General features: G+C 38.4%; 2 protein-coding genes and 1 long non-coding RNA gene across 7 annotated transcripts in view; 1 reads left to right on the top strand and 2 right to left on the bottom strand.

The window, feature by feature from the left end:
• Positions 1 to 3,396: 3,396 nt before the first annotated feature.
• Positions 3,397 to 10,941, bottom strand: LOC108268640 (uncharacterized). Its single transcript, XR_006982932.2, has 3 exons — positions 10,802 to 10,941; positions 4,985 to 5,081; positions 3,397 to 4,801 (listed from the first exon to the last, which is right to left on the bottom strand). It is a non-coding gene; the product is annotated as an uncharacterized LOC108268640 (long non-coding RNA).
• Positions 10,942 to 11,328: 387 nt separating this feature from the next.
• On the top strand, positions 11,329 to 22,286 carry lrp2bp (LRP2 binding protein). Of its 5 annotated transcripts, XM_017473692.3 has the most exons (9): positions 11,337 to 11,457; positions 11,544 to 11,652; positions 12,306 to 12,406; positions 12,612 to 12,725; positions 13,674 to 13,807; positions 13,900 to 14,005; positions 15,411 to 15,634; positions 17,411 to 17,576; positions 18,348 to 22,286. In XM_017473692.3, the coding sequence occupies exons 3-9, from the start codon at positions 12,317 to 12,319 to the stop codon at positions 18,411 to 18,413; spliced, it is 900 nt and encodes a 299-aa protein (XP_017329181.1). In that variant the 5' UTR covers positions 11,337 to 11,457; positions 11,544 to 11,652; positions 12,306 to 12,316; the 3' UTR covers positions 18,414 to 22,286. The 5 variants fall into 5 exon arrangements, with proteins under 5 accessions (XP_017329180.1, XP_017329181.1, XP_017329182.1 ...); XM_017473691.3 differs by lacking the exon at positions 11,544 to 11,652 and having other exon boundaries at positions 11,329 to 11,457; XM_017473693.3 differs by lacking the exon at positions 11,544 to 11,652 and having other exon boundaries at positions 12,309 to 12,406.
• Positions 21,530 to 22,321, bottom strand: part of snx25 (sorting nexin 25) — a 50,381-nt gene continuing 49,589 nt past the window's right edge. The window contains exon 19 of the mRNA XM_017473670.3: positions 21,530 to 22,135. Coding sequence (XP_017329159.1) covers positions 22,070 to 22,135 — 66 coding nt within the window. The 3' untranslated portion in view covers positions 21,530 to 22,069. The remainder of the gene's footprint in view (positions 22,136 to 22,321) is intronic.

The following is a 22,321-nucleotide window of genomic DNA, read 5'->3' as shown; positions in this document are numbered from 1 at the left end:
ATCTATAATATGGTTTGGTAAAAAACAATGCGTAAACAGACACAGTTCCGCTAACATTTGTTTCTCACAGTTCATTGGTGCGTCACAGTTCAGCAATGGAAGGAGACAAGCTGCTGATAGAACCGTCTGCATCATAACAATATCCTGTCTGGAAACATTCTGGCTTTACAATCTTTACGACAGCGATGGTGAAAAAATGTGGACAAAACAGTCACTCTTTGTAAACTTTGTTTGATACAAGGGTTTGATTACTTTATTCAGTTTCTACACCTGAATACTCCTGTTAAGACCTACCCGAAAATCGGAAAATAACTGTTTTTCATTTGTATCTTTGCTTTGTATTTCTTTGTGCTACTGCATGTAGTTTGATTATTTGTATATTTCTTTATTTTTATTTGACAGTAGTCCTTTTTCTTTCCCTGAACATAGCACATACCGAACAGTACAGAAACCTTGACTCTAAAACAGCGATACAGACCAAAACATAATTGGATCCATTACACCCCTTGTACATATATAAATATTTTGCACACTTTTCCCTTACACCATGTCCACACCAGATGCGATAGTTGCGCAGCAGCATACAAACAGTACTTTAAGTATGTCAGACAGCAAAAGTACTGTTACACTTATTACATTCAACTCTTTAAAAAAAAAAAAAAAAAGATTCTTTTTTTATTTTTTTATTTTTTTTACATCAGACATGTCATGCACTTACTGCAGGGTGTACCCTGCCTTGTGCCCGATGCTTCCTGGGATAGGCTCGTGGTTCCCCCGTGACCCTGAAAAGGAGTAAGCGGTTGAAGATTGATGGATGGATGGATGTCCTGCACTTTATTCTCATTCATGCATCGCACTAACATGTCAATAACTTTAAGTAGTCCTGTGCGGCATGGATATATTTACATACCACTATAAACGATATAGCAAAATCTTCATTGGTAGAGACTTCATATTGTCACCACAGTATATATTATCATATAGCCCAACCCTAAAATAGCTTGTGTGTGTCAATCTCAATCAGGGGTCAGTGACCACTAGGGGGTCTCGGCATGCTTCAAATGGGGACAATTGGATCACCTTGAGATGGATTAACTCGAATATGACCAAGCTTTAACGCTGTAAAGCAGATTTCCTTGAGCTGTTCTCCTTCATTCTGCTGCCAGCTCACCACAACCCCTGGGTGCACAAACTGTGGAAAGTGTAGGCCAAATCTTGGGTGAGGACCTCCTCTCCACCTTCCACCACCAAACCTGTTCCCGCATGTAGACAAGGTAATGAATTTAGCAGTTTAGCAGACTGTTGTTCTATATGAATGGTTTATTTTATTAGGGCTGCAACCAGGGATTATTTTAATAATCGAATTATTTCTCAGATTAATTGGATAAACAGCCATATTTTATTTTCTGTATATATCTGAAAATCAAGTTATTCCACATCATTCCCAGTGTTCAAATTGAAGGCTTTGAGAAATTGTTTGAAATGTAGGATGAACAATACACCATGAAAAAAAAGGTTTTAAATAAATTCTAAATGATAAAATATTAAACAACTGTTTGTCCAGAGTTGTAAAGCAGAAGCCAGTTTAACCCAATTAATTATAAAAGCACAAACTGTGTTTATGACCCATAGGTAGGCTATGTTCACACTGTCAGTATTTGGGATTAACAACCACAGTTACTTACAGATGTGATTCTAGAAATGTCATGTTCACACAACAGATTCCAATAGCGTTTGATATTCTGTCTGTATGAACAAGTAACCAAAGTCAAACCTGTATTCTATATGGACTATTTCCTGTAACCATAGCAACAGTGATGTAATATCAAATATGGAAACATCCATAAAACTAATTAAGTGTTCTCACTGTTGACACGACTTCATCTGTCAAATCTTGAATCAACAGCAGCTTTTATAACTGGAGTAGAGAGGAGTATTTGAGTCGTGCACAGACCACAGAACTGACTGGAGCAGAGACAGTGCTTCAAACAACCAAGCATATAGTTTATCGTGGTTTACCTGTCAGTCGCTTCCACAGATGTGTGTGGACTTGAGACATGTTTTCCCCAGCGCATAACTTACATTTGACGCTCGTATCCTTATCTAATGTTGGAAACAGACTAAAAGAATGGGAGTGCTATAATTCTGACTAAAATATACATTTTGCCACAATATTTATTGTTGTACATTGAAATGTAGGTTTAATATTCTACATGTTGTGTTTATGAGGGCAATGAATGTTAAGGGGGTATACATTTAATATAATTACTACAATTATTACATGACATAATTACTATGATGGAACAATCTTATTTTTTCTTTTTCATTAGAGCAGAGCATTTGTCTCATAAAGATAATCTCCATGAAGCGAGTTGACTGGATACTGGCTGTCACATACTATATCCATCCATCTTCAACCACTTACTCCATTTCAGGGTCGCGGGGGAACCTGGAGCCTATCCCAGGAAGCATCAGGCACAAGGCGCGGTACACCCTGGACAGGGTGCCAGTCCATCACAGCGCACAATCACATACACATTCATACACCCATTCATACACTATGGACACTTTAGACAAGCCAATCAGCCTACCATTCATGTCTTTGGACTGGGGGAGGAAACCCCTGCAGCCACCGTGTGCCCACATACTATATTAATTTACTATATTCAGATAAGTGAATGTGTGTGTTCCTCATACCAGTTAACATTTAGTCTGTGCTTTTGTTTATCTTTATCATTTTTAATCGCGTTATTTTAATTTATGCTTTAAAATGGTGGGCAAACAGTTGTTTTTGTTTTAGAATGTAATATTTATATTTTAATATATATATTATATTTTTTGCAAATGTGTAGCATAGCCCACATCCATTATATTGGTTTTCTTTGCCTTTAGTTTTCACATTGTTTGGAGGACCAAATTGTGCACTGAAATTCTTAATCCTGTGATGAGCAATCAGCCAGTCCTGCTTAAATTAAAATGAAATGCCTTGTACCAGTCTAGCTATTGTAATAATCCTTCCTCCTAATCACATAACGTCTTTTTTTCCAGTGATGAGCTAAATGGGAAAGCCAAGATCTGTCAGCAGCATGTACAAACTGTTCCTGCTATCTGCGTGTCTCAGATCAATTTGTACACATACACAGGCCAGCTTTGTGTTGGTTGTTCTGTGATGTTGAATGGATGGTAGTCTGCAGGTTGCTAAATTTTATTCATTACTGTCAGCTTATAGAACAAGACTTGTAAATGAGCAATTATCACTATCAAACCACCAAACATGGTCCATGTTCATCCAAAAATATATATTGTCAACTACCCACACAATTTATACCTGCTTCATTGATTTTGTCTTTGTAAGTCATAAGAATGAACATAAATAGCTTTAACTTGTGAATAAAAGAACTTTATTTATATCAATATTGTGAATCATACATCAATCTGATTTCATTGGCACAGCCGTGTGGTATCTAGTATAGAGGTTGTTAACGGTCTTGTGTACATGTTGCTGCATTGTACATGGTGTTTATCGTCATTAATTTGGGGTTGATAGCCTGATGCTGTTTGTGAGAAATAAGTATTTTAAGTATCTTGTACATTTTTTCATTATAAAATGCTCCATCATCTTTTTCAATTTCCTTTCTTCACCAAACACCTTAGGAGATGTTTCATCCTAAAATGCACAGATCACCATCATCCCCACATCTGTGTCCCCATCTGGCAATCCAGAACCAGCTGTAATGCACCTTGTCCATTACAAATGTTATGGATTTTTGTTCAAACAGAGCTCATTATAATCTGTATTTGAGACCGGTATTGTGAAAAAAAGTCACAACAATCCCCCTTCAAGGTCTTGTGAAATATTTGACCTTATTTTTGACTATATTCACCGTGATGCTTTCAGTGGTTATTACATTAAAGTGTCCTTAATTTTTTTACTATTTAAAGATAAAGTTTATTACAGGCTTAATGAATGTTCTTCTCCTTCACTAGAAGATAAAGGCCCGGTTTCACAGACAGGATTTTACATTAAACCAGGATCAGGCCTTCGATCAATTAGGACATTTAAGTGGCTTTTATAAACGTGCCTTAGAAACTGGTGTGCATCTGGAGATAAAACAATGGCGCTGATAATTTAAGATTCGTCCATGCAAGTAACTTTCAGTTAAAACAGCTCAAACATACATCTTAGTCTGGGACTAGGCTTAAGCTTCATCTGTGAAACCAGGGGAAAGTGTCGTAATCAATCCTGGACTCATGCAATATTTTCTGATTTGCAAGCATGGTTATGAAGTGGCCTTTTGCTAATCATTTTAGAGCATTATCAAAAAGTCCATGTACACAGTGTTTATCCCAAATGCCTTTTTAATGTATTTTATTATCCTGTGCAAAGCATAAGTGAAATTTAAGTGTAGATGCCCCTCGTAAATATTAATACAGTAAGACCAAATGGACAAGTGAAACTAATTGATATAAAATCTCTAAAGAAGGGCATGACGGTACTGCTTCTGTTTTTACACACATGGTATGCATGTATTTGGAATAAACTATAATATACAGAATATGGGTTTTATTCAGTACTTGACAAATAGTTAACTGCCGATCAAATGTGAACAAATGAGCCATGAATGGGTCTGTGTTTTATATAATTTTTAACTGGGTTTTTAAAAGCTCTCTGCAGCTCTGCTTTCTCCAAGCCAAGACAGCACCAACAAACATGACGGGGTTTCGACTGTTGAAGATTCATCAAATGGACGTTGTTTATTGGTAAGGAAGACTTGTCATTTAAAAACTAACATCGTTCCATCTATAAAAAAGGAACATGACATTTATCAGATGCTCCGCTCTTTCACAGACGTTAAAAAGTTGCCAAGTATCTACATTGTATGCACAGCATGTCATCTTTACTCAGTATACTATATCTTAGCTCATAAATTTCAGTACAGTTTCAGTACTCTATCCAGTTTCTCCCAACTGAACCTGTACTTACCCAGGTGTGTGGTGTGGGAAACTATGTGCCTTTTTCTTTTGATGTGCTCAGCTTTGGTAATCTGTGTTGAAACAACACTGATCTCAGTGGCCAGAAGCTGAAGACAAGAACAATAGATAAAAACATGATCAAACCCAGACAGGGGGTTTCATTTGTCCAAGTTTTCATTTGATGCATTAGATCTGGAATAAGGGGGGGAGGGGGGGGGGATCATGGCAAACATGTTTGGAGATTAAAAAAAATAATCTGTGGGATACTTTAGTGAGTTAAAGAATTGTATATGATAAATTTACAGAATGGAGAACAGTAAAATGGTTCTAATAATCCTTAGATGAAATACATTTCAAACAGGGATTTTGCTTACTGTTATTTTGTCTTTTTCAATATATCATTCATTCCTCTCTGTTGGTTGGTGCTTGTAACTGATCAAGGAGCTTAAAATCAACTTGCTGAAGGGATACTGCCCCCTAGGACTCCACCTGTCAGCTGTCTCTGCTTAACTGTTGACTTTTAAACTGACAGTCATAACTAAAAGCATGATGGTGTATAAAAACAAGCACGGAACATTTTCTGTTGTAGAAAAAAACAACAGGGTTTGCAAGTGTATGTGTTCATTTTGTTTATTTCCTCCAAATGGAGCACCTTAAATATAGATAGATAGATAGATAGATAGAGAGAGAGCGATAATAAATCTTCTGAAGCCGGCCAGGCCAAAATAAAGCAAAAGTTCCCTCTAACTTTACAAAAGAAAACTAACCTACAAGAAAAGAAAACAAAAATACACCATCTTCCCTCATTCCCTATCTGACCCAAAAAACAAGAGAAAAGAAGAAACATAAATGGCACCAACTTCCTACAAACCACTCTTAACCGTGCACTATTTACAGACGTGACTATTAGTGGGTTAATTCACAAAAGTAATATGTACACACACACACACACACACACACACACACACCATAATGGGGCAGAGCATAAACAAAGTCAGAACAGGCATAAGGTCACACACAGACGAAATGCACATCTCTCTACACACAACACAATGGCAATGATCTGCCCTGGGATGGAGGCTGACGAGGCTTAAGTACTCTTCCGGAAACGTGCAGGCAATCAATCCTGTCACACAAGGCTGAAGCAGGCGTGGACAAGACGTGATTGTCTAGTAGCAAGCCGGAACGTACGCTTGCAATAGGCGGGGCCTAGAGAAGGGGGAGGAGACAAAAGAAAACCCATCCCACCACCGACAGACACACAAAGGGCACATAGAGCAAACAAAAATACATTGAATAACGTAACATTGACGTAACATTCTTTCTCTCTACACACTCCTGTTAAAATGTAAAATGCTTTTGTGATGCATGAACATATAAATATAAACTGACAAAGAGTAAGAGATGTTTTGGGGAAGAAAAACAAGTTTCCAATACCCATCTTGTATAAATGTGCACAGCCTTTTATAAATGGGAACGTGGATATGTTCAGAATCAACCAATCACATTCAAACTCATGTTAAATATTAATTAGTATACACCTTTCATCAGTTAAAGTGACTGATTACACCCAAATAAAGTACCACTGCTCCAATAGGATTTTGGTAACATCCACCTGGAAAAGCCATGGACCACAAAGAGCTTACAAAGCAGGTACAGGATCTCTTTGTTGAAAAATATCAGGAGGTTTACAAAAAATGTCCAAGGCATCGGAAAACTGTAAAGACAACAATCAACGAGTGGAGAAAATATGGCATGACAGTGACACTAAGAATAGGTCCTTACTCTAAAATTAATGAGAAGATCAGGAAAACACTGGTCAGGGAGGCTGCCAAGAGGCCTAGAGCAACATTAAAAGAATTGCAGCAACTTCTAGCAAGTACTGGTTGCTCCCTACATGTGACGACAATCTCCCAAATTATTCATATCTCTCGGCTATGGGGTAGGTTGGCAAGATGGAAGCCTTTGTTAACCAAAAATAAATTATGCATCCAATCTCCCAAAACTATGTGGAATAACATGTTATGGTCTGATGAGACCAAAGTTTAACTTTTTGGCTAACACACCACAAAACAAATATTTTATTGCACAAAAACAAAGCACATCACCAAAAGAACACCATTCCCATGGGGAAGCATGGTGGTGGCAGCATCATACTTTTGGGACTGTTTTTCTTCAGCAGGAACTGGGGCTTTAATCAGGGTGAAGGGAATAATGAATAGATCTTATTCATTTTTTTCATTATTATTGTAAAACACTTACAATGAACAGGAATTTCACCTTTCATCTTGACAATGACCCAAAGCAACCCTCCAGATCAACAAAGAAATGGCTTCACCAAAACAAGATCAAGGGTTTGGAATGGCTGAGCCAGACCTCACTACAATCAATCTGACAGAGTTAGGGTGCTTTTGCAAGGAAGAATGGCAAAATAACTAAGTACAACCCCAATTCCGAAAGATTTGGGACAGTATGGAAAATGCAAAAACACATAATCCGAGTCATTTAAAAAATAAATAAATAAATAAAATAATAAAAAACACCCTGTACTATATTAAAAAGACTAACACATTATTTGATGTTTTACTTTGTGCATTTAATTTTTTTTTCAAATGATCATTTAAAATCTGATGACTGCATCACATTCAAAAAAAAAAAAGGAGTATACAATATCATTATCAGAATATCATAGAAAACTTTATTTTTTCCCATAATTTAAATCAAAAAGTGGAACTTTCATATATTCTAGATTCATGACACATGAGGTAAAATATTTCAAGCCTTTTTTTTGTTTTGTTTTAATCTGGATGATTATAGCTTACAGATCATGGAAATCAAAAATCCAGTATCTCAATATTACACCATGGCTGTTTTGTCCAGAAACTATTTGAAATGTTGACTTGTCGGACCACAAAACACGATTCCACTGTGCTACTCTCCATCTGATGAGACCGAGCCCAAAGAAGTGGGCGGCGCTTCTGGACAGTGTTGATGTATGGCTTCTGCTTTGCATAGTAAAGCATTAACTTGCATCTGTGGATGCAGTGGCGAATGGTGTTGATGACAAAAGGTTGACCAAAGTATTCCAGAGGCCTTGTCAAGATCTCCATTACAGAAGCATGACGGTTTTTAAGACAGTAATGTCTGAGGGATAGGAGATCACATGCATTCAGAAGTGGTTTTCTGCCTTGCCCTTTACGCACCGAGATTTCACCAGATTCCTTAATTATATTCTGCACTGTAGAAAGTGAAAAGCCCAAAATCCCACCGATTTGTCTTTGGGGAATGTTATTCTCAAAGTGTTGGATTATCGTCTGATGCATATGTTGGTAGATTGGTAAACCTCAACCCATCCTTGCTCTTTCAGACTTTTTTTTTTTTAAAGAGGCTCCTTATATACTAGGATTAGATGATTGCCCCGCCTGTTTCACATCACCTTCATATTTCAACTTGTCACATCGCTATTAGTCCTAAATGGCCCCTTTTTGGAATGTTTTGCATGCATCAATTTCAAAATAAACGTTTATCTTCAAAATACTATGCAGTTGATTAGGTAAAACCAAATACATTATCTTTATACATTTTTTGTTTAAATACAAGTCAAAGTACATTTACAAATCACTCCTGTTTTTTTTAAGCATTTTCCATACTGTCCCAACTTTTTCAGAATTGGGGTTGTATTTTTCCTCATATGAATTCATACAGGTGCCAATACTTGTTTCACACCTATATTTAATGAAGATTTTTTTGATAAACCTGTTTTGTTTGCAGTTGTTTGGTATCCATGAGAGCAGAATATTTGTGATTTTTTTTAAAAAAATAGTTCAGAAGGTTCAACAAAACAATCACAGCCTTCTTTGCTCATATTTAAAAAAAAATAAAAATTATATACTGTATTTCAAAAGTGAGTACACCCCTCACATTTTTGTAAATATTTTATCTTTTCATGTGACAACGCTGAAGAAATGACATTTTGCTACAGTGTAAAGAAGTGAGTGTACAGCTTGTGTAACAGTGTAAATTTGCTGTCCCCTAAAAATAACTCAACACAGCCATTAATGTCTAAACCGCTGGCAACAAAAGTGAGTAAACCCCTAAGTGTCCAAATTGGGCCCAAAGTGTCAATATTTTGTGTGGCCACTATTTCGTGTTCCAGCACTGCCTTAACCCTCTTGGGCATGGAGTTCACCAGAGCTTCACAGGTTGCCACTGGGGTCCTCTTCCACTCCTTCATGACAACATCACGGAGCTGGAGGATGTTAGAGACCTTATGCTCCTCCACCTTCCATTTGAGGATGCCCCACAGATGCTCAGTAGGGTTTAGGTCTGGAGACATGCTTGGCCAGTCAATCACCTTCACCCTCAGCTTCTTTAGCAAGTCAGTGGTTGTCTTGGAGGGGTGTTTGGGGTCGTTATCAGGCTGGAATACTGCATACTGATCATGCTCTGCTTCAGAATGTCATAGTACATGCTGGCAGTCATGGTTCCCTCAGTGAAAAGACGTATGAGTGCTTCCAGCATTGCGGTCTCTCTCTGTGCAGAAACTGCAGTCCACTTCAAAGACACTTTTGTAGATTCACACCAGATGGTGAAATGTAAGCAGAGAGTACTGTGCTGCACAGACCATGTTCATGAGTGATAGAAAATGTGCACGCACACAGGAAGGAACCAGTGAAAAAAGAGGGGGGGTTTAAAAGACCAAAAAAGAGGCTGATTGAGTCTTTGAAAGGATATGCTCACTGAGAAAGGTATTTGCATAAAAGCATGAATTAAAAAGTTACATTTGCTGTTAAATTAATTATGACAAATTAAGGGCCATATTCAGAATTGATACGCTCTCCAAAATAATAGTACTAAACTGTACCTATCCTTGTTGCAAGGGTAGTGCTCTCAACCAAGGATACATCTTTTATACCTTAATATGCATCTTTCATCTGGAAACTTGGCTTGTGCTCCGACATGCATTGTTAACTGTCCCGCAGTTAACAATGCATGTCAGAGCACAAGCCAAGTTTCAAGCCAAGTCAGAGCAGAGCACAAGCCAAGTTTATAGACAGGTCTGTGCCTTTCCAAATCATGTCCAATCAACTGAATTTACCACAGGTGGACTCCAATCAAGTTGTAGAAACATCTCAAGGTTGATCAGTGGGAACAGGAAGCACCTGAGCTCAATTTTTAGTGTCATTGCAAAGGCTGTGAATACTTATGTACATGTGCTTTTTTTGTTGTTGTTTTTAATTTTTAATAAATGTGCAAGATTTCAAACAAACTTTTCACATTGTCATTATGGGGTATTGTTTGTAGAATCTTGAGGAAAATAATGAATTTAATCCATTTTGGAATAAGGCTGTAACACAACAAAATGTGGAAAAAGTGAAGTGCTGTGAATATCTTCCAGATGCACTGTATAGTGTACCTTTAAAAGTGATTTAAGGTACATAAATGAACCTTCATTAGTTTTTAGAGTAAGGCTTTAAAAGGTTTACCATTGAAGGTACCACCACAGAAGTAGAGGTTTAAGGAAAACCGAGTAGCCACAGGAAACCAATACACTCTTGGGGAGAACAGTGAAACTCCACACTGACAGGAACCCATGCTCTGGATTGAATCAGGGACCCTTGACTTGTGAGGAAACCAAAATAATAAAAAGCACAAAGTTCCCATACGTGGGATTAATAGACGAACCGATAAGGAAACAAGCCTCTATTCATGAAAGAAAATTTGCACACACAAAAGGCAGAAAAAAAAGAAGAAAAAAAACATTTAACACCAGAATAATTCTTAACCAAAACAACAACAACAACAACAACAACAACAAGTTGCTCACTTTAAAGGCAGCACTTCAATGGCGGTGATTTAGGCATACGGGAGTTCGTGAAACCGAAAGCTTTGAAACCGGCAGTCAGATTCCTTTACACTCGGAATTCTTTACAGACAGGAACACCCAACGATTTAAGCATACTGGTTCTCCGCAGAAGTATTAAAGAAAGGATCTCAAACCCGTGATGTGCCTCCGAACCCTCCAAGCTCCGCTCGCTCATTGATTCACATTGGCAGGATATTCCCAAAGTGTTCACCAGCCTCCTGAATCAATATCCACAAGGTTGTAATCTTGTGTAATCCACAGTAAGAGCAGTAGCATGGTCCGTGGCAAACGCACACCATCAATTCCGCCATTTCCATCTGGCTCTCATTTCCGTCTCTCGCTTCCTCTCACCTAGTCACCTGTTCTTTTTTATTGCTTCCAAAGACCACACCCTTCTCTTCATCTCTTTTTTTTTCTTCCGTTAATTAAAACACCACGGAATGGGACGGACTCCGCCTCTGCGGATTGTTACTGTATCAGTAAGTAGAAGTAACCTGTCAGTATTCGTCTCTTAAACGGCCGTTGAACGCTGCATACAGTAAATCAGTGCCAGAGCGTCACCAACAACCGGTTGTCAAGGAGACAGTTGTATTCAGCGGTCAGCTTCTAAAGCAGGGGTAAGCGCAGATAATCATCAAGTTTATCCATTTCCGTCTACGTGTTAATGTCTCTAAGTGTCTCGGTGATGGATTCCTCCGACCAGACGGCTCACAAGATAAAAAACCTGCAGAAATTCAGAACAGGCCACATTCTCAACGCTGTCCTCACTGTTTATGCGAACCATGAGATATTCAAGTGCGACGGGAATTCAGGTAGCCTTGAGCTCAGCATTATCTACTTGACTGGCACTTGCATGAGCATTAAAATGTATATAGATTAATTTGGTTGATTGTTACATGCTGAAAGAGCTGACGTTAATCATTACGTGTAAAACAGGTGCATTTATTCTACTGTAATACAATTACGGTTCTTCTTTTTTAGTGTAATTAAAGAAATGAACAAAGTCAACAATTGATCAGTCATGTGATATGAGTGCTTGACACTCAGAGGAAAAAAATATTACATAAAAGAGGGTTAATGACATCTTAGTGATTTCCACATGCACACACACACAAAAGTACATATAACTGCTTGTGCATTCGTAGTATATGCTTACCTTGCAATTTAGTAATTAACGTTAGCTTAGCATGTTTAATTCTAATGCTGTCCATCAGGAATGCTTGGGAAGACATGTCTTTATGTTAATATGGTTTCTCTAATCTATGCTGGAAATTAGGGCTGGGAGATAGATCAATACATATATTGATATAATATCGATATCATGATAAATTAAAAATCGTTAGCTAAACTATATATGATATACGCATCGTGTATCGTAAAAATGTCCTCAAGTATCGTGATATGATCTTTTTGTCATATCACCAAGCCCTACTGGAAATGATTAACATGTGAATGGATTTTAAAGCAGAACGCCTGATGGAGATGGCTGAGAAGCTGCTGAAGAGCAGGGCTGAGGCAGGAGACACACAGGCCAGCTTCTTGCTAGGACATCTCTATTATGAGGAGGTAATCATTCCACAGGTCTATGTTTGTGAGACTCAGTGATTTTAGACAAAGACTAGCAGTGAGAGACTGCTCAGTGAAAGTATGGATTGCAGTAATGGATTTTTAGAGCATTTGCTATTTTGAAGATAATTCGAAAATCCAATTACCAGCCTGTGCTCAACATCATGATTTATGTCAATTTATGATAATTAGTTTTTTGCAACAGGGTCACTATACAGAAGCTGAGGCTGTATTTGATGGGATTAAGGATAGAGAACCTCAAGCTCTCTACCAGCTGGCTGTTATGTACTATGATGGACTTGTTACCACAGCCGACCCTGTGAGTTTTCTTTGAACGATGATGTCCCACAGGTTTGAGAAGTAGAGGGTTACAGTAACGTTAGTGGAATCATTCCTTAATCGTTACTACTGCCTGAATAATCCCATCATAACAACAGATCTCTGATCTCCTGAAATAGAATCATACTCTATCCTGTCCCTATTTGCCATTTAAGAAAATAAACAGTTACCTCCCCAGTGCTTATTATTTATCTATAAAATTTCCCAATTATTATTACATTTATTTATTGATTAAAGAACCCTGTTACTATTTTTTAGTTTATAGTGAGATTTAATGTTGAGGAACGTCATGTGTGACAAGTTACTTCCTGTTATCAATTATGACACTGCAGTTATAGACTGCCATTCCCTCACCAGCCTCTTTTTTTTCCTCTCTCATGAAGTTAAAATGACCAAAAAAAACCCCACCCCTCAGTTTTTCATAATACTAAAAAACTGGAAAGCACAAAGTCTTCCTGGTGGAAAATGTAATGTCTCTTACAAACACCATAGACTCCTTCCATAAATGTTAACCAAACATCTCCTTCACCATATCAATGATTACACATTGCGTTATAACACAGTTTTAACTCTGTTGATTATTACGCTTAGATTATGTGGATTCCCTGTGAATTTGCTGTTACTATTGAAACAATCATATGTACATCAGTGGTCACCAACCATGTTCCTGGAGATCTACCTTCCTGAAGACTTTAACTCCAACCATAATTGTGCCCACCTGGCCATCTAATCACTGCCTTAAGAAGTCCTTGTTCAACTAAAACAGGTTAGATAGTGGTAGATTTTGGTAGGAGTTGAATCCTGCAGGAAGGTATTTCTCAAGGAAGAGGTGTTGGTGACAACTGATGTACACTATTCCAGCCAGTAAAGAACCAAAATAAATCTGTTATGTATTCATTTCCTTCCTGCAATAACATGTCCCAAACAGAGCAAAGCAGTGGACTATATGAGAAGAGTAGCTGAATGTGACACTGGGAGTGTCAGATATGCAGCTTTGTATAACCTGGGCAGAGCCTATCTGCAGGGTTATGGAGTACAGGCCTCCAGAGAAGAGGCAGAGAAGTGAGTGCAATCAGAGCAGCTACTGATGAATAATGAACACCACATCAATCAAGAAATCTTTAGTTCTGAGCAGGATCTCTCCATGACTGCAGGTACTGGCTCATTGCAGCAGACGATGGAAACCCCAATGCCAGCGTGGAAGCTCAGTCGTCTCTCGGCTTGTTCTATTCCAGTCCTGAAATACGGGATCTCAAAAGGGTAGTGAAGCATTTGTTGACTAACAATCGTACTGTAAAAAAGTGAGCGTTTAGTTAAACATATTTTGTTGCACAAGTAAAAACAATTGATGAAGCTTTTCAGAAGTCAGATGATAGCACAAACCCAGTTACACTGATCAGCCATAACAAAACCACCTGCATAATATTGTTTAGGCCTCACAAGACCTCTGCAGGTGTGCTGTGGTATCTGGCACCAAGACGCTAGCAGCAGATTTTGTAAAGTCCTGTAAGTTGTGAAGTGGGGCGTCCATGGATCGGACTTGTTTGTCCAGCACATCCCACAGATGCTCGATCAGATTGCGATCTGGGGAATTTGGAGGCCAAGTCAACACCTTGAACGCTTTATCATGTTCCATCAATCCTGAACAATTTTTGCATTATCTATCTATATATCTATTATGTGCATTATCCTGCTGAAAGAGGCCACTGCCATTAGGGAAAACTGTTGGTATGTAGGGGTGTATTTTGTCTGCAACAATGTTTAGATACGTGTCAAAGTAACATCCACATGAATGCCAGGACCCAAGGTTTTCCAGTAGAACTTTGCCCAAAGCATCACACTTCCTCCACCAGCTTACCTTCTTCCGATAGTGCATCAGGGTGCCATCACTTCCCCATGTAAGCGACCCCGGCCAGCCACATGATGTAAAAGAAAACATGATTCACCAGACCAGGCCACCTTCTTCCATTACTCCATGGTGCAATTCTGATGCTCATGTGCCCATTTCAGGCACTTTTGGCAGTGGATAGGGGTCAGCATGGACACTCAGCCCCATACACAGCCGCATAGCTGAAAGCTGTGATGCACTGTGTGTTCTGACACCTTTCTATAATAGCCAGCATGAAGTTTTTCAGCAATTCGTGCTACAGTAGCTCTTCTGTGGGATCGGATCAGACCAGCTAGCCTTAGCTCCCCACGCGCATCATGATAATGTCGCCGGTTCACAGGTTGTCCTTCCTTGGACCACTTTTGTTAGGTATTAACCACTGCATACCAGGAACACCCCACAAGTTCTGCTGTTTTGGAGATGCTCTAACTCGGTCGTCTAGCCATCACAATTTTGGCCCTTGACAAAGTCACTCAGATCCTTACCCTTGCCCATTTTTCAACACATCAACTTTGAGAACTGACTGTACAACTGCTGCCTAAAATCTCCTACCCCTTGACAGGTGCCACTGGAACAAGATGTTATTCACTTCACCTGTCAGTGGTTTTAAGGTTATGGCTGACTGGTGTACATTGACCTTGTCTACAGCAGACACTGGCTAAATTGGGATTCTGAAAATGGTTTCAACAAAGCAAGATTAAAATCAAAAGTGTGATAGAAACAGTTCTCTTTTGATAAAAATATATATAATAGTCTGATATTGTGTGTCTATCCTAGGCATTCTATTGGCACTCTGTGGCCTGTGGTAATGGCAGCCTGGAGTCCCAGGGGGCGCTGGGGATCATGTACCTATATGGATATGGTGTGTCTAAGAACCTGTTGGCTGCTTTTTACTGCCTCACGGAAGCTGCGGAGAGGGGTAACGTTTATGCCCAGGGTCACCTTGCAGCTTATTACTACCAGCATAAACTCTACACCAGAGCAGCACTGTTGGCTAAGAGGTACCACTAGTAAATATTACAAGGACAAGTCATTAAGCAGGTGTAGAAACTTATTCAATTATGCTTGCATCATTAGTGAAGGACACCAGACAATGATACAGAGAGTAAATTGTTTCCGTACAAGTAAGATTCGTCATGAAATGTCTCAATAGAACACCTGATTCTTCACTTGGTTAAATTCAGAAGATAATTCTGACTCTAATAGTTAGAGTTCCACAATTAATTATATTTGTATAATTATCATAAATATATTATTTGTATAATTTGTATTAATCATCATCATTATTTGGTTTCCCCAAGTAAGAGATAAAAAATTATGGGGCATGCTGTTATAGGAAAATAATCAACCTCTTTGTGCTGTGATGGTGTGAGGGCCATTACCACCCCAAATTGTTTTACTCCTATTATAGCACTGTAAATTGCCGATGCGAACAATTTCTTACAGTATCTGTGATGCAAATAATGACACATTGGTACCTTTTATCTATCTATTGTTATGTTTAGCGTCGTTAGCTCCTGCTAACATATGTCCTCACCAGTCTTTCTCTTTTCTTGTATTTGTAGAGGTTAATAAGATATAAAATTGTAGCTTTACCCCTGAATGTTACAAAGCACTGAAAGTGGAGACTTCTTCCAAAAATCTCCTCAAAGAACAATTCACCAGATCAACAATAACAGTTTTTCAATCAGTTTATGTGAAACATCCACCATATAAATCCCTGTGTTGTTACGACATAAGTTACTATGTGCCATATTATAACGTATACAACTGTTATATATGAGAACAAGCACATTATTAGACACGTCATTTGCCTGTCAGTGCTGCTGTGCAGACAATTAATCAACACCTTCTGATCAGATTTCAGAATTCAACAGTATTTTTAATAGTAAACCATATTAATGAACATGGCTAAAGTTAGCTAATTGGATAGACCTTTATTGACATTGGAGCACTGAATCGAAAAACACATCCTTCATATTTCTGTGTAGGTGTAGTTGTCTACCTAATTTCTTAGTTAAAGTTAGTTTTAGCAGCAAAGATTACAAACATGTATGAACTAGAAGTAAAAATCCTTTCAGAAATTCTGTCTGGTTGGCATACATAAGCAATAAAGATTATGAACTTATCATATTAAAAATATGACTTGTAGTAATCCTGTCAGGTTAGCTAAAAATAGCTAGATGGCTAACAAAAGTTGTGAAAATGTGTGGAAAAAGTAAGTGGATAAATGAATGCTAATTACTTTGTCCTTTCTACATGAAGATTTTCAATAACATTACCAGCTAAATACTGTATATACCCTCTGTGGTGGATGACTATATTGCAGTTGTTTGTTTAATTATTTATATATGTGGAGTTCTTTTTTAACGTTTAGTCGTTAACACTAAATCTGCGCAAATTAGGTTTTAATGGATTTAATGTACTGTGTCAAAGGAAAACTGGTTTAAAATGATTAAATTAGAAAAACTATACTGCTGAAGAGGTTGGTCATCCGGATAAATTAGCATGATTTCACTATTAAGCAAAAGTAATCATGATATCATTGTACCTAACCTTTCATGTGTACATACATGCTAGTGATATTCTTGCTCTACTTTATAATTGCCATATATGCATTAAATGAGACAAGAACTTAGTGAAAGCCTCTTATCTATAAATATATATGTTGGCTCATATGGAGTAGTAGTTATGGGTGCATACCTATGACAGAGCTTGATCAGATGGTGCTGGGAATTAAAGCGATTAAAGGAAAAATGAATGCTTCTACATTGCAGGGTGTGCAAGTATGAAGACGTTAGTGCTATAGCAAAGTTCACAGGCTGCGACCCTGAATATATTCGTAAAGGAATAGCCATAGGCCTGTTCCACTATGCCCGCTGCCTCCAGCTAGGCCGGGGACTCACACAGAACACAGAGAAAGCACTGCACTATTACACCAAGGTAAGGTCCTGAATATACACTTATCGGCCACAGCTCATTCATGCATTTATCCAATCATGTGGTGGCAGCACGGTGCCTAAAATCATGCAGATACAGGTCTATATGCTTCAGTTGATGTTCTCATTAAACTTCAAAATGGAGAAAATGTCTCATCTCAGTGACTTTGACCATGGCATGGTGGTTAGTGCTAGGTCTGGTTTAAGTATTCCTGAAACGGTTGATCTCCTGGATGGTGCGAAAAACAAAAACATCCAGTGAACAACAGTTCTGCAGGCAGAAACGTCTTATTGAAGAGAGAGGTCAGACTGGTTTGAGCTGACAGAAAGTCTACAAGAATTCAAATAAGCACTCTTTACAACCACGGTGAGCAGAAAAGCATCTCAGAAAGCCAAACACATCAAACCTTGAGGCGGATGGACTACAACAGCAGAAACCCACATCTGGTTCCACTTCTGTTAGCCAAGAACAGAAATCTGAGACTACAGTAGGCACAGGCTTACTAAAACTGGATGTTTAAGATGAACATTAACTCTTAAACTGTATCTGCATGACTTTAGGCATTGAGTGGCCAGTTATCTGGTGTCCAGGTATTCCTATTAAAGTGGCCAGTGAATCTTCACGTATATAAACTCTGGACACCTAGACAGTTACATGGTCCCTGTGCTAATGAAGAATGTCACCAATATTGACAATACAGTACATATGGTGCCTCCTTTGGTGTGAGTGTAGTTCTTGGCAGTGATTGTTTTTCTCTCACATCTTACTTTCCAGGCGGCCCTGATGAGCCCAGAAGTGTTTAAGGACCTCCAGATGGACCTCATTTATGGCAGAATGTAATATACAGTTATGTGAAAAAATAAGTACACCCCACTGGAAATCATTGGCTTTTTTGTCATATTTGGACAAGCAAAGATTTGATCATCTTCGAAACAGTGCCTATTAATAAAGTTGATAGAATTTGAACAAAACCACAAGGAAAATTATCTTTTTCAATGATTTATTAAACAGAAATATCAATAGATATTCTTCTGTGGAAAAAGTCAGTACACCCTTGGCCTCAGAAGCTAGTATTGCCCCCTTTAGCAGAAATAATTTCTTGTAGGCATTGTTGTGGATAAAAAATGTCATAAAATAAACATAAGGGAGACCTAGCATCCAGCAAAAGGGAGAAGAAGAAAAGACGGGCACCTAGACACATTAGACACATAGAAGCGGGATTAGGCGGACATTGACAAATTGGAATTACACTTTAAAGATCTTTAAGAGCAGTAATAGTCAAAAAAGTCAAAAAGAGGTATACGAGCTGAGCTGAGGAGGGCTAATACACACACACACACACACGCTCGTACAGTCAAGGGCGGGCAAGTAGACACAACATACACATACACTCTCTCTTTCTCATACACACACATGAATAACTTTAATAATATCTTATAGTAATAGAGAAACTCTATAAAAAAAACAGAATAGTAGGATATGCAGGACAGTAGAACTGTAATGATATTAAAAAGTTAAAAAGTTGGGAGTACAGTAAACCGCTTTTCAAGTACTATAAATATATATATATAAAATAAGAAATATAGTGCAAATATGAAAATAAATTATAAACTAGAAATACAGGAAAATGTAAACCTATTCATGACTCAAATGGTGAAGGTTCTTGGCTCGCAAGGAAGGCCTTAATTTTAAGAAAGAACAATGAAGAGAGCCAGTTATAAGGGTGGCTGGGTCAAACCGAAACCCCCCCCCTCGAGATAACGATAAGACCAAGGTCCCTCCCGGTTGTTTAGTCGTCTTGTCTACGTCATTTTATTTCCCTAGGTAATTGAGAATCCTGGTTTCTGACCACCTAAGGTAAATGAGAATCCTGGTTTCTGACGCCCTAGGTAACTGAAAAATTCTGGTTTCTGATCCTCTGAGTAACTAGAAACTCTGGGTTTTTATTTTCTGGGTTATTGGAAATGCCTGGGTTCTGATTTCATGGGTAAATTAAAACCCCTGGTTTCAATTCTATGTGTAAGTGAAATAGCCCTTTTCTGGAGCATAAGAGTAAGGCAAATGAGCTCTTTTTTAACCCTATTGGTAGTGAGATCATAGTCTTTTTGAAACCTATGGGTTATTTAGTGTGTAAATACAGTATAAATACTGGAGCTTAAGCTCAGGGTATTGGGATCACTTCTGAGAATTCTCATCGGTGTGGATCTCGTGTGGTGGAATGGAACAATAAAGCTGGACCCTTGCTTCTTCTCACTCACGGCTGGTGTATTTTTTCTATCTCCAACTGGGCTCAGAGGTAGATGTGAGTATTGGCTTCTAAGTTGAGTTTTAAATGTTTTTGGTTAATAGGCTAAATTTGAGCCAACAGCATTTTGCATAATTGTCCACAAGGCTTGCTGGAATTTCTGACCACTCGTCCATGCGATATTCTTTCAGTTGCAAGATGGTTGAGGGTTTTCTTGCATGTACTGCCCATTTCAAATCCCCCCACAACATTTCAGTGGGATTCAAATCCGGGCTTTGACTAGGTCATTCCATATCCCTCCATTTCTTCTTTTCGAGCCATTCATTGGTCGATTTGCTTGTGTGCTTGGGATCATTATCCTGTTGAAAGGTCCACTTTCGTTTCAACTTCCAGACAGATGGCCTCACATTATCTTCAAGCTCTCTTTGATATGATGTAGAATTCATAGTTGAAACAATGAATGTAAGCTGTCCAGTCCCTGAGGCAGTGAATCAACCCCAAACCAGAACATTTCCACCACCGTGCTTCACAGTTGGTATGAGGTAAAGTTGGTATGCTTCTCCTGTAAAGCTGTCTTTGGTCTGCGCTAAACAACTCTATCTTTGATTCGTCTATCCAGAGCACATTATTCTGAAAGGCCTGGTCTTTGCTCATTGGCAAATTGTAGTCTTGCAAAGGACTGTAGTCTTTTTTTCCAGCAAGCTTCCCATGCAGGTCAAATTTTGGATTTGAAGGTGTGATAAATGTAGGAGTGTACTTACTTTTTCCAAGTGACTGATCTGATTTTTGTTCATTTAAAATGTGAAAATTACTACAAAATTTCGATCTTATGTCGTGTGATCAAGTGCATCAACGTTATTAATAGGCACTGTTTCAAAGATCATCAAATGTTTGCTGGTTCAAATATGTCAAAAAAGCCAACAACTTCCATGGGGTGTACTTATTTTTTCACACAACTGCATGCAAGCACTGTTGCCATAGTAAATTCCCCTGGTAAAGCCACCATGTTGGACAGTTCACCACACATTCAACTGTTGTCTGTTATAAAAGTGAAAGGCTAAGTTTTCTTATTAGCAGCATTCTGAAATGATTCTTCACTTTCTTTAATCACTACTGGGGGTTTTTCTGAGAAATGTTTACAAAAAGCATCTTATGTTACCTGGGGGACAAAACAAACAAACTAAAGAACAACAACAACTTCATATGGTCATAAATCGTTCAGATAGGTTTGGTCTAATTTTCTGACTCGGTGCTAATTTTGAATGCACTTGGTTTAGTTCAGAGTTCAGGAATCTAATTTTGAAAATAATCAAACTACAGTACAACGCCAATTTGTCGATCTGCACTGCTGTAATAAAGGTTGAGAAGCACAGTTATTATTCATTCATCCACTTTAACATGCTCAGCTTTATCCTGGTCAGGGTCAAAGTGGATCAGTGGCCTATCCCACGAACACCAGTCCATCACAGGGAACCATTCATACACTCATTCACAACCTAAATGCAATTTAGCACAGCCGCGTGACCTACTGACATTTTGGGAGGTAGGAGAGAAACAGAGAACCCACGTGGACAAGGTGGACCTTACAAAACTCCACACAGACGTTAACCCAGGAACAGTCTAGCAACCCTGGAGCTGTGAGTCTTTACCTGCTGCACCAACATGTCACCCAGGTTTATTCCTCAATAATAATGATAAGATTACACACAAATATTCTTTTGCAATTTATTGCTTATAAATGCTCTAATCTATTATTGGTAAAAATAAAATCTAATAATCATATCACAAATGAAACTAGCACAATAACATTACATGGTACATTGCACAATTAAAAGCCTTCATAATGACCACAACATGTACTGTAATGTAGGTAGAGAGATTCAAGAGGTCCAGGTTTTCATTTTCTCTTTTTAAGCAAGAACAACACTCATTCCATTAACTATTCACATTTTATGACCTTACGGTCTAACAAAATCCCACAGACAATCAAAAAAAAAAGAAAGAAAGAACAGAAACAAACAAACTTGGTTGGTCGGCATTAGATCTGGTGTGTTAGAAACCAGCAAGGGAAAGAAAAACAGAAGAAGAATGGAGAAAACAATGATGTCCGTCAAGTCCTGTAGTACGACGCCACCAAGTCAAGCATTTTCTCTGTGATTCTTAAAGTAAACTTCCTTTCAGCATGTTTAAGTAACAGAAAATAAGTGAAGTCGAGGTGAATCCTTCTCTCGGCAGGCGACTGTGTACGAGCTCAGACGTGTTCCAGCTCGTCGCTCAGCTCAGGGCAGAGTTCTTTGAGGAGCATCTCCAGCAGGATCTGTGAATAAGAGGGAGAACACTTGCTGACTAGCAGCCTTAGTAATATTGTTACGTCCAAAGGTGTAATTATTTTCTTTTACTAGTTGCATGGAGTTTTTTTGTCTTTTGCCCTCTCTTGCTTTCTCTCTCCTCTCTCTTCTCAGTGCAAAGCTTAATGGAGAGCAGCTGACTCTATTTACCATCA

The sequence above is a fragment of the Ictalurus punctatus genome, chromosome 8 (genome assembly GCF_001660625.3).
Source record: "Ictalurus punctatus breed USDA103 chromosome 8, Coco_2.0, whole genome shotgun sequence".
Taxonomy (NCBI): domain Eukaryota; kingdom Metazoa; phylum Chordata; class Actinopteri; order Siluriformes; family Ictaluridae; genus Ictalurus; species Ictalurus punctatus.
The sequence above is the reverse complement of the archived record's forward strand: the minus strand, read 5'-3'. Positions and strand labels throughout refer to the sequence as shown.